Consider the following 18,357-nt stretch of genomic DNA (forward strand, 5'->3'; position numbering starts at 1 on the left):
TCTTTAACTATGAAACGCAAACCTTGGTAAACATGACTGCTGCGTAGAGAAGTTGAGCATGGTACTAACGGGGATGTGGTGAGGATCAAACAACAAACTTCTTGCTTATAAAGTGAGTGCCACTTCACCGCTACCATATTGAAATAAATGTCTTCAAAATTGTGCTTCACCATTTCCTTCAACAAATTCAATCTAAAATTGGCATTGTGAAAACTGTTTCTTTAAGATCAAGAACCAGTAAATATAAAAGCTTGCAAAATAGAAGACAACTTTATGAAAGAATTTTTCATCTTAATAGTTTGAACAAGTCTTCATTTTTCACTTCCAGAAACACAAGCTTTCTTAACCAAATGTACTCAAAAGTTCTATAGCCTATTTTCCAATCTATATGTATACAAATCGGATTTTTAACATCATGCCAGTATTGTCAAAAAGGGTGAATGACCTTTAAGAAAACCATACTTGATTACAAAAAAGATTGTAGAGTCAATCCCAGTGAACACAGGGTCTAACAAATTATCTTTTGAATGATCAAAATATTCAAAAGACATTCAGAAAGTTAAAAAGATATTTAAAAGCCATCTTTTTTTTGCCCCATGCCCACTAGATTATTGAACAAAAGCATGTACAATAGGTACACTGATGTTGAAAATAAATTGGATACATATCTGTTGTAAGATGACAATAATGATAATAATATTTGAAGAATCTGTCTATCAACTCTAATTGGTGAATGCTAAATGTGTTGCATATGGGTATTTTAATTTAGATGGATTTCATGAAAATATGGACGTAAAATAAGTTTTAGAAATAAAAAAATACTGTCACTAACTTGTATAACTGTACATGCTTTTAATTTAAAGTCCTTTTAAAAATATGCATGATAACAGAGGCGTCTAATCCCCATTATGCCCCAGGCGTCATAAAAGCTCACGGCCACCCAGTATATATATAATAAATAATCAGATAATACAACAATTTTTTAAAAATATATTATTAAGGGACCATCCATATATTACTTACGCATCAAGGGGGTAGGGGGGTAGGTTGTGTCCCAAGTTGAGTAATTTGCGTATAAGTGTGTATGAGGTGGTGGTGGGAGGGGGTGGAGGCTACAACAAATGTATGTATGCAAATACAAAAAATTGAGGAGGCAGTTCACGTTTACTTGCCCATTAACAATAGGTGAACGCTGCTCACATTCATGGCCAGTTAAGTTTATAAAGGTTCAACCTTTATAAAAAAAAAAAAAAAGTGATCACTATCGCGTGCATAAATGGAATTGGGTTAGGGGATAAGATCATCAAGCATACAAAACTTATATGGAGGGAAGGTGAGGGGGGGGGGGAGAGAAAAGGGGGTACGACCACCGTGGGGAAAGGGGTGAGTGGGTAAGTCCGCTAAGCAAACGTATGCATGGAGTGTGGTGTGGGTATAAAGATATAGGAGGTACAAAAGGGGGAGGGGGTCAAAATCTAGAGTTTTTGCGTACATAATATATTGATGGACTCAAATGACAGCTAATAGAAAAGTATCAAAGAGAAGTACTAATCAAAAAACCTAATTTTGAATGACCCTCTGTGTTTAGAAGAATATTTCCAGCCTTAATATCTCTAAACAAAAAAAAAGTTTAAAATAGGTTTTAGAAACTATAAAAAAAAGAAAGATAAATATTGTAATTGAAAAACAAACCTGTGGATTTTTCTTCTCAGATGTAAATACTCTAATCCTTTTAATGTGTCTCGACAGATGCAAGCAATTTCATCTTCAGTTAACTATGAAGCATATATATATATATATATATATATATATATATATATATATACACAACATTAGGTCTTAAAATATTTAAAAACTACATGGCCCTGGAAAAATTTAAGGGTCCCTAATATTATCAAAAACAAAACTTTTTTCAAAAGCAAATAGTCACTATGGTGTTTTAATTGAATACAAAACTTCATAAAAATATTGGGATTTACTTGTTTAAAAATTTAAATTAAGCAATATCAAAATTTACCAGAAAAGTTAATGACTTATAAATATGCCATATATTTTTGTAATTAAATATAATCAAAATTTGTAAAACATTAACAAACTGTTTTATTTCGAAGACGCATGCAGTCTGATACAGAACCAGCTCCACAATATTCCATTACAATCTAAACAAAAAGCAGTAAACATATTTAATTACTTCCTACCTTCTGCTGTTATGCCTCTCTCCCAATCCTATAACCACAATACATGAGCCTTGACAAAGACTGCTAGGTGGAAAAACAATTTAAGAGAGGTACTAACATACTTCGTCACTAACATGGGGTTGCTATGTGATACTTCATCTCTTAGAAAGCATCATAGCTGTTATTATATTACTATCGAATAATAATTAAAACTTAAATTAAAAAATTTAAATTTTACAATCAATTTTATTACTCTTTAATTTTAATTCAATCAAATAATAAAGTTATTAACTTTCTGTACATAATTATTTTTATTACTTTACAGTATAATGATTTATAAATAAAATTTGATTCTTATTCAATTAAATAATGTGAAAAAAAAATAATATAGAAATAATTATAAATAGCAAAATAATAACTTTATTATTCAATCAAATTAAACCAATTAAAAATTGATTTTAATTTAATTAAATAATTTTAATTATTATAAATAAATATTATTTTGCTATTTATAATTATTTTCATTATTTTTGAGTATTTAATTATTTATTAAAACTTTATTTATTTATTTTGTTACACTTTTTTTTTTAACATCATCACATCCAACAAAGCTGCAAGCAACCACTATTAAAGTTGGATGTTACTGGTTGAGGCTATTAAAGTTGGAAGTTACTGGGTGAGAATAGATGAAATTTATAAAGAAAGAATTTAATTAACAGACAACTTTAAAAGATTGCAAATAATATGAATCAGAAAAACAAGAAAGGAGTAAATTCAAAAGAACTGATGTCCAAGGAAAAAACTAGACGAATAAGAATTTTTGGAGCAAATTTTTCAGAAGCCATTATGAACTTTGAAGAAAATATTTTGAAGAAAATTTTTAGAAGTTCTAAAACCTATTGGAATCTTAGGAAAAAGTTTGAATCAAGTAGTTATATGAAACAAGCTACTGCAAAATGATTTTTTTTTCTTGTCAGAAAATTTTTTTTTTAAAAGTTTTTCAACTCCGAAATGTATGCACTGATAGAAGCATTCCTACTAGAAAGCATCAAACTCGGTATCATGCTAAGATGCCAAGCTAAGATGCAAAAGAAAAAGCATGCAAAGAAGCAAGCATACTAAGACTCTAACTTGGCAATAAATGGTGCCAAGTTCATAATTTTCATAAGGATATGGTGATTAATAAGACTATAGCGGAAGTCTGAAGTCCAAGTTTAGATCAGATTCTTATAATCATATTAATTATAAGACTGATGTTTTAGTAAGATCATAAGATCATCTGAACCACAAAGGATACACATATTAAGGAGTAAAGATAAATGATTAGAGTTGTCTTGAAAACTAGTTAGAAAGTTAACTATCTGAGTAAGAGATTAAGAATGATAAAAATTTAGAGCTTTAGAGCAAGCAGAGGCAGTAGAACCAAAACAGGCCATTCAATATGATGAAATAATAGCAACAATATTTGCTGAAGGATAAAGAAAAAAGGGCTCATTAATTTGATCAAAAACAATTCTGTAAATCTTGGGAATATCTGATCTTGGAAAGGAGAAACAGAACAAAATGAATGGTGATTAAATGAGGAATTAACTAAAAGCACATAAAATTAATGGTGATTAAGTAAGGAGTTAATTATAACCACATAAGAATGGTGATTAAGTGAGGACTAAAAACACAAAAAAAGAATGGTGATTAAGTGGGGACTAAAAACACAAAAAAAGTAGTCAGAAGATTCAAAATTTCTTGACATACATATGATAGGCAAATATAATCCTAGGTTGAGCATGCAACCTTTGGAATTAGGAAAAATGAGGTCGGCAATAATTTCCTAATCTCAATCTTTTAGGTTGGCAAAAAAAATTTGATACAAAGGTCTTACCATAAAACATAGAAACAAGGTCAACAGTTTTTTGCCAACCTCAAACACCTTTAGGTCATTATTGCCTAATGCCAAACCTAATTCAGAGGGCTGAGCATGTGACTATTTTTTTGAATTAAAGGAATATAGCCATCAAGAATAAGATCTAAAGATAAATTTAAAATTAGTCTCACAAACAAGAAGGTCTCGTGAAATTTGCTAAAGATAAATTTTAACAGATGAAACATTACTTTGAAGATTATAAATGATGAAAATAATAACAAAGACTCTTTCCATACCCCTAAGCCTAAGAGTATTATAAGTCAGAGTTAATTTCTCCTATCCTAAAAAGGTGAATCCTAAGGCAACAGGACAGGAGGCAAGTTGTACTCGATTACATGTTACCAGTAGCAGGGTGATTATAATGCTCTTAATACCAACCTGACCTGAACGGATAGAAGCAGTTTCATGATAAAAGGATGACCAAGTGTTAAGATAGATTGAAACTGATCCAGTATTTTTTTGTCAAAATTTTCATTGCTATCTTTTTATAGACTGGGTTGAGTATGCTGTGGTAGTAGTTTTTACTTTCAATTTCAAAATTTAAAAATCCTGAGTCATTCACAATTAAACAAGAATCAATTATAATTATTTAGACCTTAGAAACCTTTTTCTTTGCTTAAACTAATTTTAACGCTATTTTCAATCAAGCCAGGATTTACAGATTGCAAAACTTTACATTATTCTGCTTAAAAAATCAACTCTTACTAGATATGAGGTCAAAGAAGCAGCAATCTGTTATTTAATTGACCTGATATCAAGTGAGAGTAGTTTTTTTTACTTGTAGGAGAAGCAAGCTGATCTGATATTGACATATTATCAGCAGTGCTGATGTGCAAGTTGTGGATTAAGCTTTTTTTGTAGCAAAACATTTTTTTTGGCTGTGAGTGTCAAATTTTTAAATAAGATGAAAGCTGGCTAATTGATTGAAGGAGTTTAGTGTCCAATAACACAATATAATTTAATTGCAGAAATAGCAAACTGTGTATTTTAAATTCTAACTGTTACTGTATAAAGCTTCTACATATAACTTCGTTTGCAAAAAATTTTTTTTTGTAGAATTCAGCACTGAATAATTTTTAATAAAACTGATTTTAGTTATTTAATAAATACAACCTCAAAAAATGTCTTCAAAAAATTAAAACAAAATAATAATCAAAATAATAAAAAGTTGATTATTAAAACTGGATTTTGTTTGAGCAAAAGATCTAAATAAGTAATTATTACAGAAAGATTGCTATAAATTTTTTTTTTTATCAAATTTTACTTCTTGCAAAATTTTCTTTCTATTTGAGATTTGAGACTCCAACAATTTTTTTTTTTTTTTGCTCTTTGTTTTAAATTTTACATTTTATCATCCATATTTTGTTTGATAATTGTAATTTTTATTTTTACTTTATGTCTAACTTCTACTAATATCGTGATCACCATAGACATATCTTGGTAACCAGTTTGTAATGCCATATCATATGCATCCTAACAGGACTTCTAAGACAGCAGCTTAATTATATTTACAACAGGAATTGCTAAAGACTTTTAAATAATTGAATAATTTTGTCTGCCTTGTTTTTAAGTACTGTAAATTAACGAACTAGTGACAAACTAGTTATAAAGCATAGACAACTGTCAAAGACACTAATAGCCAAACCAACCAATACCAGTTTCTGCTTTACTACATGTTTACTATAAAATACTATGAATAATTTACTCAAAAAAAAGCATTTGAATAAATTTTACTTGTTGGTAAATATTTGAAAAAATACTCATTATAAAAAGAATAAACAAAATCATTTTAAAATTTATCTAAAAATAAATAAAACTGTTTTACTCCAAATAAAATAACAGTTTATTTTGAATCAAACACTTTGACTAATCCATCAGAAATAACTATTAACTGAAATATTCTTTGAATAAGTATATAAATAGGTCCAATATACCTTTTTTTCTCTTTAAAAGAAGTGAAAATACATATTAAAAATTACAAATCACACTCAATATCTAATAACAATTATTAGTATTATTATAATACATTATAATATAATTATTATAAATATAAAGATAAATCATTAATAGTCATTAATCATTAATAGTAATAGAAACACCTTACCCATAAATCTGTGTTTTTGAAATAACTTCCAAAATACTTTACAACATATGGGCTGAAAAACAAAATTTTAACATAAAACAACAAATATGAAATAGATAATAAATAATAAACATGAACTGTATAATAAAGAAAATAATAAAGTGGTCGCATGTATCAAATTTTATTTTCCAGTTATTTGCAAAGCATTTTTTGGCAAATTTAATGTTTGCAGAAAAGACATCAAAATAATGAAACACAACCAGAAAAAATCAACTTAATGTCAAACTATTGCTGTTTTTTTATCTGCCTAATATCAATAAAACTACTATAGGGTTACCAGACCTTTTCAACCTTGTCCGCTTCTCTGGCCTTTCCTCTGGTAAGAGAGAAGGTCTCCACCTCTTTGAGCGAAAGAATAGTGCAATGACTAATATTAAGTAAACACCGATGTTGTAAATAATGTAAACACTGATGTTGAAAACAATGTAAAAACTGCACTGTGGTTTAATTTTAAGCATTTGCGGACATTTATTATGCGCAAGCGTTACTTTAAAAACAACAACAACATCATAATTTTGATTTTTTTTTGTAATGGCCTTTTACCACAACCTAATAAAAAAGGTCATATCATTGCTTTGAAGATGTATATATCAGATATAAACTTACAAACTAATAAAATGAGTGGCCAAGGAAAACATATTTTATTTGAAATACTTAATTTATTAATTTTTATGTGATAAAATATGCAGGAAAGTCGAAAATTATTTTATGGTCATCCTTACTACTAAAACATCATAATTAAGCATTTATTAGAAATTTTATGCTATAAAGCTATATATATATTTAAAAAAAAGATGGTTTTAACTTTATAATAAAAAAAAAATCAGAGTCCGGTTACTTTTTTAAGTTTAAAAATTTTGTACATCAAATCTTATATTTTAGCAATAAAAAAACATGTAAAAATGACACATTCTGCATTATGTTTTTAGTTTTGTTTCATGAGTCACATGAAACAAAAATAAAAACATTATGCAGAATATGTGGAGAAAGTCTAGATAATGATAGTGTTCTTTTAACAAAACGTATTGCTAGAATAGAATTTTTTTTTTTTTTATCAGAATCGATAAGGACCACCCAAATAAGCATCCTCAAAAAATGTGTTATAGATGCTTTTCAATATTAAGAAATATTGAAAAAGGTTCAAACATTGAACCAAAATTAAGATCTTGGCCTGAAAATTGCAATGTAACTGAATGTGTTTGCTTTAAAGCCAATAAAGGAAGGAAAAAAAAAGAAAAAGAAAGTGGAAGACCTTTAAGTATTAGTTATAGTGAAAATATTTGGACTAGACACAAAATAAATAACATACATATCTAAACTTTAACCTCAAACAAAATTTAATCTTAAACTGCAAGATATTAACTTCACTTTAAACCCTCATGTGCATCTTTGTGTGTGTACTATTTGCAACGACTTTATGCATAAACCAATTATTATAAAAAACTGTCTTCATTCATTCTGTGCACCATGTCTATTACCACTTATCATTGGCAAACTAATATCAAAAACAAAATGCCCTAAATGGTTCCTTTCAATTCCAAGTGATGGGTTAATTTCATCAACCAATGTCATTGAAATGATAGAAAATTTGCAAGAAGTATGCAAGCAAGGTTGTGGTAGATTGTTTAAAGTCAAACAACTGTCAGAGCGAAAGAAACATCGAAAAACTTGTCAGACAACTCCAATATCAAGTTCAACAACATTATCAATATCATCGCCATCAACTTCACAAATAAACTTTTCAGATATATTTGCATTGGATTCAACAAGTGTTATACCAAGAAATATTGAAGATGCTGCTCTGCATGTAATAAAACAAAAAATGTCTCAAACAAAATCCAATGTAATTAAATTTCCGACAGATGGACCAAGGGTAAGACTATTTTTACAAAAAAAGAGACTGTAAAATTACTATAACAAAACAAAAATGCTTTTAATTTTATAATAGGAAACTATAGTATGATTTTTTGAATATTTTAAATAAATTACACATTTTAGCCCTTATGCTTCACATCAACACCAAGAGCCTACAAAGAAAGTTCAGATGTATGTTTAGGCACAATTCGCAGACGACAATTACATCTAAAACATAAATGAGTAAAACATGTGGAGAAAGCATCAGTTCTACAATCAAGCAAACTGCTACTCTTTTGAAATCTTTTAATGAAAATGAAGAAGAAAATATTCTGAGCAAATCAAATATTTCAAAAGCCAAAATATCTGCTGAAAAAATGATCAGTTTAAAAGCAAACATGAGCAGTACTTATGTCAACATGAAAATATTATCTAGGTACACAAGATTGCAATTATTATATAGAAAAATCTTGAAAAGACAAATTCAATACTTTTAATAGTTATTGATAATGAAAAAAACATTATCATTTTAGGTGGTTGAAAAACAACAATGTAATTTGTGCTTCTAATGCAAAACAAAGAAATGTGGCTAAGAAATGGTCATGTGATGATATTATTGTTAAAAATGCTCCATTTATGGTTGAAAAAAAAGATTCAAAAGGTTCTTATGAAATCAAGGAATTGCCATGTGCATATATCAAAAATCTACAAGGACATATAACAAATGTACTAGATAGACTAGATAGGTACAAATAAATCTTTTTAAAAAAATACTTTAACATACTACAATAAATTAAATGCAATACTATAAAAAACAAAAATTAATTTTTCTTGTTATAATTTTAGCAACAACCTCTTATTATACAACAAGATTAAAGACAACGAAATCCATATGAAAATAGGAGGTGACTATGGAGATGATTCGTTCAAAATGTTTTATCAAGTAGCAAATGTGGAAAAGCCAAAACTAATACAACAATATTTAATATATTTGAGGCAAAAGATTATATCACAAATTTGAAAATTTCATTGACAAGATTTACATCAGAAATTGATTTTTTGCAAAAAATGATCTGGAAGTAAGAACATATTACAAACAACAAAATAATTCAATTATCCAAGCACACTAAAATTCAAAAACATCCAACCAATATTTGACATAAACAAAATCATCAACTATTGATTTCTTACCACAATTGTCAGGATTATGATAGATTACAGTTTCTTTTTAAAGAAATGTATAATAATTTAATTCTGTTCAATTTTAGAGAAAAACAGATTCGTGTATTTGTATTCGGTGATTATGAATTCTTGTGTGCAATTTATGGAATAACTGGTGCAAATGGTAAGTACATATTTAATACAGGTTTCTTTAAAAAAACTCATCTGGGCCAGATACATGCAACATGATTTATTTTGCTTTCTTAACACAAACTTGTTCAATTACTTTAGGTAGACACTCATGCCTGTTTTGCAACATAACAAGTCAAGGAATGTCAAATCCAATTAACGATAACATTGAAATGCGATCACTAAAGACACTAGATTTATCTCTAGCAAAATTTAACAACCATGGTGCAGATCCCAAGTTTGCCAAGTTATGTGACAATTTTATTGACCAACGTTTGTTCAATGTGCCACTTGATCAGGTGCTTTGCTTTTATTTATTATTGACATTATTTTGATTTTATTTATTAGGCATTCTTCGCAAATTCACATAATCGTTTATTCAATAGAATACAATACAAGTTATTGGTGGGATAAATGTAAATGGTGGTGTATGCAATTGTAAATAATAATATAAACTTTCTTGTACTATTAGGTAGGAGTTCCTGCTTTACATATCTCACTTGGTATATACTTAAAGTTTTTCAACATGTTAGAAGACTCTTGTCACACAATTGACATAAAAATTGCAGGTCGAATGGCAGTAACCAACCAAACACTTGACTGTGAGGGATTTAATGCATATATAGAGCACCAGCGCCAAATAAATCAACTTCAAATAAGTATTTAGGAACTTGAAGATAAAACAGAAGCACTTGAAATGCAAATAATTTTTAACCCTGAAAATGAAGAAAAAATTAAATTAGTATTTGAACATCACCTGATTCACTTTGAAAAGAAAAAGAAAGAACAGGTAACAACTTTAATTTTTATTATTTACTAAAAAATATTTAATTTAGATTGGTAATTAAACCCGGAATAATACAGTTAAGAATTTTATACATTGGATTATCTAATTTTGTTTCATTGGTTATATTTTTTTGAATTTATCTCAAGAACATATTTAATCATAGATCTCAGAACTGAAAATACTGCTTGAAGCAGACCATATAAAGAAATCATTTGGGCCACTTGTAAACAAACTTGAAGAGGTACTTAACTCATTAGGAGTACAAAGACAGGAATATCACGGGAAAAGTTATGTTGGTAATCATGTTAACAAAATGTTAAAGGTAAAATAATATCTAATATATATTTCCTAAATTTATAAAATCTACTCTTTACTAAAAACAAAGTTTACGTAAATTTAAATGTATAATACAGTATAAATATATATGTGTGTGTGTGTGTGTGTGTGTGTGTGTGTGTGTGTGTGTGTGTGTAAGTGGAATAGATGGCTAATACTAACATCATTAGACATAAATAGATACATAATTAACAACAGTTACTACATATAAAACATATTTCACAATTATTTTATATATTAAATTAGGAGAAAAGTATCCTTGAACTTTGCAACTCTATACCAAACTTTGTAATCAAACTTGGGTTCAACGACACTGATATACACAGAAAAACTATTGAAGTTTGTAAAAACTTCAAGGTACTCTTCTCTAAATTTGGAATATGTCACAAGCTTATTAACTCCTGCAATCAGTTCAATGAAGATAACAAACAGGACCTTGGTATGTCATATGTTATAATTTGGCAGAACACAATAAATAGAGAAAATTATTTTTGTTATTTGATCTTTATCTTTGTTTTTTTAAACCATTGTGTCATTAGAAAATGGGGAGTAGGGCTAGGTACTTATGGGGAGCAAGGTGGAGAAAGTCTTCATGCTGAAATCAACCGCATGAAGTGTACCTACTGCCATATGAAAGGAGTACGTAGATTAAAAAGCATAATGAATGAGCATTTCATAAAAAACAACCCGACTGTAAAAAAATACCAAAAAAAAAAGCTTAGCCAAGAAAAAGAAAAATTGTAGATACTAAAAATAATACGACAAAATACTGCAAAATGATTTAAAAAAAATAAATGGCAGTATTAAACCCTACATAATATTTCTGTCAGTATTTTTAACCTTTCAAATGAAAAGGAAACTTACCAATCTTTAAAAGCATCATATTATCACAAAAAAAAAGTAACCGGTTTTTGATTTTTACTTTAAACGATTCACAAACTTTTATATTAAAAAAAAAAAAATCAAGATAGTCACTAAAAAATTTAAAACTTTAGAATATAGACTATAATGTAAGCACAAGTTAAACTTCCCCTAAAAAAAAGCTTAGATTCACTTTAGTCCCACTTCTATTCTCTTTGAAAAATTATTTAAATGATAGCTTTGATAACACATACCATACCTAAAGTATTGTTTTGATATCATTTCTTATAGACTATTTAGAAATATCTACAAATAAATCTAATTTGAAGTTTAGCAACTTTATTAGTAGTTCTTTGTTTACTTGTGGACATTGTTTACCAACATTTGAGCAGAATATAACGCATGCGCATAATAAATGTCCATTACTAAACCACTGTGACTGATGTTGAAAACAATGTAAAAACTGATGTTGTAAATGATATAAACACTGATGTTGTAAAAGATATAAAAACGGATGTTGTAGACACTAATATTGTAAAAATGTAAACATTGATGTTGTAAATGATGTAAACACTGATGATGTAAATGATGTAAAAATGGATGTTGTAGATGATGTAGACACTGATGTTGTAAACAATGTAAACATTGATGTTTTAAATGATGTAAACATTATTGATGCAAATTATTCAAACACTGATGTTAAAAATAATGCAAACACTGATGTTGTAAATGATGTACACTGATGTTGCAAATAATGCAAACAACTGATGTTGTAAAAGATGCAAACTTAAATGTCATAGCTTAAAATTTACTTATGCTGTTTACTTGATGAAATATTACAACTAACAATAAGTTTTATAAATTCAAAAATTAAATTATCTCATTTTAGGTATAAATTAAAATTATATATAGTGAGACAAGATAACAATCCAGAAAAACTACAATTATTTACACAGCATAACAGCATAGCTAGACAATGAATAAACACAACAGAAAAACCAAAATAAAGGAATGAAAAATGTAAAAAATTGCAAAATAAAATATTTGCATAAAAAAAACCTTAAAAAGTTCCTTTTAAATTATTTAAACATATTTTTACATTAGAACATATAATATGTAAAATATGTTCAAAATAAGTAACAAGTTCTTAATTTTTAAGATTTAGTTAGATTAAACAAAAAATTCAAACAGAAAAATGGAGAAATCTTTAGATATTTTATCATACTGGTCAGGAATTTTCTTAATTTCTGAGAATTAACTAAGGGAAAATTGAAATAATTGTGGTAATATGATTTGATGATATAGTTGCAATTAGTTAGAAAAAATGATTAAATAACAATCATTTCTTCTAACTAATAGCAATCACTTCTTCTAACTAATAGCAAAATAAAAGAGGTGTGTACATGTAAAGCATAAAGATACAGATTAGATATCATTACTACCTTGTCTATAAATCTGACCCTGGCCTAATTTTATCAACCCCAGTGAAAATCTAAAACCAGTCAGTTACAAAATCATTGACATAAACATTGTTTATTTTAAAAGTGGTTTTAAATTAGGTAGGTAGATGTATCTAATTGAGAGTTTTTGGTTTATTCATTACCAATGTGTAACACCACTTTACATATAAATCACTGGTTCCTCAAGTTCAAACATATTAAAAAATTTTATTATCAAATAAAGATTACAATAATTAAATTTTTTTTTTAATCTGATTAAAATGAAATGATAAAATATTTTTGATTAAAATCTGATTAAAATGAAATATATGATAAAATATGACACAGTTTCCTTATACTTATAAATGAAATTAAAAGTTTTTGAATAGATGTTTTGTATTATTTGTTTTAGTAGTTATTTTTGTATTTTAAAATTATATAATTAGTATTTAAGTTTAGCAATTTGTTAAACAAAAGTTATTTAACAAATTATTTAAATTGGAAAAACATGTACCTGTCACACTGCTGCATGATGCTTATTTCTTTTATAATTTCTTGAAGGTCTGTATCAACAGGAACTTGCTTTATAGCCAGAACCTCTCCACTTTCTTTATGCATAGCTTTATACACAGATCCATAAGCTCTAAACAAAGTTTTCATGCACTTATTTGTAATCATGTGTAAACTTACAAACTCAAGATTTCTTAAAACATTTTCTTTATACTATATCCACTTCCCAAAAGCCCCAGGCACCACTTTATACAAGTACCCTAATCATTTTATTCACTTATTTACTAACTGTTACTTCTCTACCATTTTCTAAAACCAAAATACAAAGTTTAACTTCAAAAAACAAAGGTTGACGAACTTGGAGCTGTATAAAAATGCAAGTTGAGCACAGGTTGTAATAAAATATTTTTTTTAAATATACTTTAACTTTATATATTTTTAACTTTTTAGTACTGTATTTTTAAAAGATTTTTAAACTATATATAGCACTAGTGAAAAAACAATAAAATCATATCAGGCCTAGTTAACAAATGTTACACATATTGCATTTTACGTGCGAAAAGGCAATTTGCCTGCGTGTTCAGCAGTTTTACGCTATGCAAAAACTTATATCTTTTGATGTTGTTTATGACATTTTATTCAGGAGATAGTAAAAACAACATTTTTTTAATTAAAAAAAATTTTTAGTTAAAAAAAAAGTTAGCTTAATAACTTTTTTTAATTAAAAATGAACTCAAGAAAATAAAGTGTTTTAAGTTTAAACTTTTCATCAATTAACAAAATACATTAAAAAAATGATTAGCTGTTTATTGCCTGATCTTTAACTGGCAAAGCCCAGGGGTGAATTCACAGGTATTGTGGGAAGGGGGTTGTCACCCTTCCCCCATCCCCCCCCCCCCCCATCATCTGTAAGAAGAAAGAAGAGTCAACATTAGACTTTAAAAATTTAGAAACAAATGACTTTTTAGTATCGAAGTTGCTTTTTCGAAGTTTTTCCATTATCAATAATTTCTAAGATTGATCATAAAAAGAATGTCGATTAGAAATTATCAACAAGTTTATGAATAGTAGACAAATGTTTTACCGAAGTCAAGCTCTTTAAAAAAAAATTGTTGATAGTTTTTTTTGCTTTGCTTAAGCAAAGTTTTAAAAAAGTTTTAAACTGTAAGTAAGTATTTTAAACTGTAAGTAAGTAGTATGAAAATTTTTTGTTTTTACAATTTGACAATTTTTGGCAATTTGTAAGATAAATTATCTAACAAAAAAAAAATCTTAAAGAAAAAGAAAAAATCAAAAATCAAAAAATGAAAATTTGAATAGGAAAATATATTTATATGACGTTTTTTTAAAAACTACTATACTATGCGAAATGCTTTGTAAATTATTAAATACATAAATTATTATGTAAATATATTAAATACATAAACTATGTAATTATTAAATACATAATTAAATATATAATAAAAATACAAAATTATTAAATACATAAAGTACTATGTAAATATATTAAGATTCATAAATTATTAAGTTTAATTATTACTTTATTAAATAAAGTAACAAATTAATTATGTTTACAATAAGCCCATTTTATTTTAAATTATCAAAGTATATTAAACGTAACTACACTTATATAAACATATATTTCTTTATAAATCTTTTCAAACTTTTTTCAGGATTAATTTTATAAAAACTTTTTTTTTATAAATACTAGCGAAAGTTTTTAGCGCTAAAACAAATGTTATGTAACAACTCAAATTTAATAGTGTAATAAATGGAACTGGTTTCTAGAAGCATTAAAACAAATAAAAATTGAAATTTTTATAAAATAAATTTAAAAGGGATTTTAAAAGCTAAAATATTTGTAGTAAATTTATAAAAACAATTGGATAAAAAATACAAATAAATACTAAACTATAAATTTAAATTAATAACTAACTGCAACATTTTAATATAAATGATAAAAACTGGGCTAATTAATACAAAAAATGTAATGCTTTGACATCTTTTAAAAAAATGATTTAACTAAAACAAAAAGAAATATTTTATTAAGGTAGTGATGTGTTCAAGTTCAATTTTGTTTTGTTTAAAAAAAAAAAAAACTGTTAATACTTTGATATTTACGATGTCTGGCGCTTATTTTGAGGGCTGTATATATATATATATATATATATATATATATATATATATATATATATATATATATATATATATATATATATATATATATATATATATATATATATTAAAAGTTATTAATCTATATAATGAGATTTTTTTAAAGAATTTAAACAATTATGCTCATTAAAATATTTATAATTTCTAAATAATGCATTTTTTCATATGGTTTATAAAATTTTTTTTTTCTTCTTTTAAACATCGCTTCCAACAAGGCTGCAAGCAACCACTAATTAAAGTTGGAAGTTACTGGAAGAGAAAAGATGAAGATTATAGAGCAAGATAACGATTGACAGACGACTTACAAGATTGCAAACTATATGAATCAGGAGAGCAAGATGAAGGAAGCCAATTCCAAAGAACTGATATTTGAGGAAAAAAACTAAACGAATAAGAGCTTTTGGAGCACTTAGGAACAGTCACAGAAAAAGGATGAGATTTAATTGAATGATGAGTAACATAAGAATGAACAAATAGATAGAGAATAGAATCCAAAGTAAGAAAGTGACAAGCTCGATAAAGAAATGCAACCTTAGCAGATGCTAATTTTGCAACAGATTTGATATATGGTTTCCAAGAAAGATCAGAAGAGTTAATCCTAGAAGATGAAGAGTAGATGACACATCAAGTACATCGCCGTTCATAAATATAGGAAGATCTAATTTATTGCGATGATGATTGGCTGATTGAGTTTTATCTAAATTGAAGTTCACCAGCCACTGTGAGCTCCATGCTGTAGCAGAAGTGAGATCCTTTTCAAGCTCAAATGCCCCCTCCAAGCAATCAGAGAGTGTTGGCTTCTTATCATGACAAGAATAAATGATAGTATCATCAGCAAACAATGCCACCTTAGATGTGAGAATATCTGGAAGATCGTTAATGTAAATTAAAAAGAGTATAGAACCAAGGATAAAACCTTGATGAGCCCCTGGAGTTACAGGATAAGAAGAAGAGTGCTGTCCATCAAGGACAACTTTTATACTACGATTGGAAAGAAAGGATTCAATAATCTTAAAGAGGTTGCCAGATACACCATAAAAAAAAAGCGTATGGAGAAGACCAGCATGCCAAACTTTATCAAAAGCTTTTGAAATGTCAAGAGCGATGACCTTAACCTCTCCACCTTTATCTAATGCACGATAAAACCTATTGGTTATTACTGTTAGCTGTAGAACAAAAAGATCAAAATCCTTACTGATGATCAGAAAGTAAGTTATTAGATTCAAAATGAGAAATTAAGTGTTTGTTAATTAAAGATTCAAAAACCTTGCTTATAATAGAAGGAAGAAGACTAGTGCGACGGTAGTTAGACAAATCAGATCGCTCTCCACAATTTTTGAAGATAGGGATAACAGATGCCGCTTTCCAGTAGGCTGGAAAACAAGACTCTGATAAGCACTTGTTGAATAGTTTTGAAAGTATAGTTGACAGCTCAGAAGGACACTTCTGCAAGACAATAACAGGTGTGTTGTCCGGGCCACTTGCTGTAGAAGAGTCTAAGCAGGAAATCACTTAAGATACAGATGCTGGAGTGATACGAATGTCAAACAATGGATCAACCTGTTTGTTGGCAATATCAGGTAGAACGCAACTAGTTGAATCAAGAGATGATATTGATGAAAAGTTTTTAGCAAACAATTCAGCTTTGTTTTTACGTGAGGTGACAAAGTCTGAACCATACAAGAGAGGTGGAATTACAGATTTGCCCTTACTATCAATACTATTAAAAATTCATGAGAGCCCAACTTTTGAGATGAGATACAAGATTTTATGACCCGAGAATAGCGGGCTTTGGCGTTAGACAAAAACTTTTTATAATGGTTTCTAGCAGTAATAAACAGACATCTGTTTTCTGGAGAAATGTTTTGCTGATAGATACGGAAGTAATGGTTTTGATTGGCAATTTCACCAGCACAATGTGAGGAAAACCATGGAGAAGAGTGGGGCTTGAACTGGAGTCGTCAAGAGGGATCAAAAGATGTCATGCCAGCTTGAATCCACAAAGTTATGTAAGAAGCACATTTGTCAACAGGAAGACGAAAGATTTCTACCCAAGGGCCATCACGAAGGAAATCATCGAAAGAATCCCAGTCAGCTTTAAAGCAGTTGTAAGAGGTACGATAATAGAGGGATTCAGGTGATGAAGAAGAATGAGATATTAGTTTTAGAGAGATCAAACTGTGATCAGAAGCACCTAAAGGTGAATGTGGAGAAACTGAGCACTGTCTAGGATCAGAAACAAGACATAAGTCGAGTAGAGAAGATAAATGATTCAGGTTGTCTAGAAAGCAAGTTGGAAAGTTGACTATTTCAGTTAGGGATTGAGAAAGGCAAAGGTTGTGGGCTTTAATGCCTGCAGAGTCACTGACACTAGAGCCAAGTCATTCAGTGTGATGAGCATTAAAGTCACTGACAACAACAATATTAGCTGATGGATAAAGAGAGAGGGCTTGGTCAATATGCTCAGAAATAACATCAAAAAGAGTGCAGTCTTGAGATGAAGGAGAGCGATATAGAACAAAGAGAAAGACGATAGAGTGAAGTGGTGCTAAATGTAAGCACATGAAAGAATAGTCTGTGGATTCAAACCTAGTTTCACGACAAATCGGTGAATTCTTACGAATGTAAATGCTAAAACCAAAGCATGCGGCTATTGGAGTCTTTATGAATTAAAGGAAGATAAACATCAACACTAAGATCACAAAATGAGACAGCTGAGCTCAAATTAGTCTCACAAAGAGCAAGTAGGTCTGGTGAACTTTGCAAGAGATAAGACTCAACAGAAGAAAAGTTACTTCAAAGAC

General features: G+C 28.3%; 1 protein-coding gene across 2 annotated transcripts in view; it reads right to left on the reverse strand.

Annotated features, from left to right (window-relative positions):
• The window catches only part of LOC100198643 (serine/threonine-protein kinase 3/4), a 56,261-nt gene that overhangs the window by 18,634 nt on the left and 19,270 nt on the right, over positions 1 to 18,357 (reverse strand). For both annotated transcript variants that reach the window (XM_065795400.1, XM_065795401.1), the window contains exons 3-7: positions 13,383 to 13,511; positions 6,203 to 6,254; positions 2,097 to 2,159; positions 1,693 to 1,775; positions 1,561 to 1,613 (exon numbers count right to left, since the gene is read on the reverse strand). In XM_065795400.1, the coding sequence (XP_065651472.1) occupies positions 1,561 to 1,613; positions 1,693 to 1,775; positions 2,097 to 2,159; positions 6,203 to 6,254; positions 13,383 to 13,511 (380 nt within the window). The remainder of the gene's footprint in view (positions 1 to 1,560; positions 1,614 to 1,692; positions 1,776 to 2,096; positions 2,160 to 6,202; positions 6,255 to 13,382; positions 13,512 to 18,357) is intronic.

Source organism: Hydra vulgaris, chromosome 04 (genome assembly GCF_038396675.1).
Source record: "Hydra vulgaris chromosome 04, alternate assembly HydraT2T_AEP".
Lineage (NCBI taxonomy): Eukaryota > Metazoa > Cnidaria > Hydrozoa > Anthoathecata > Hydridae > Hydra > Hydra vulgaris.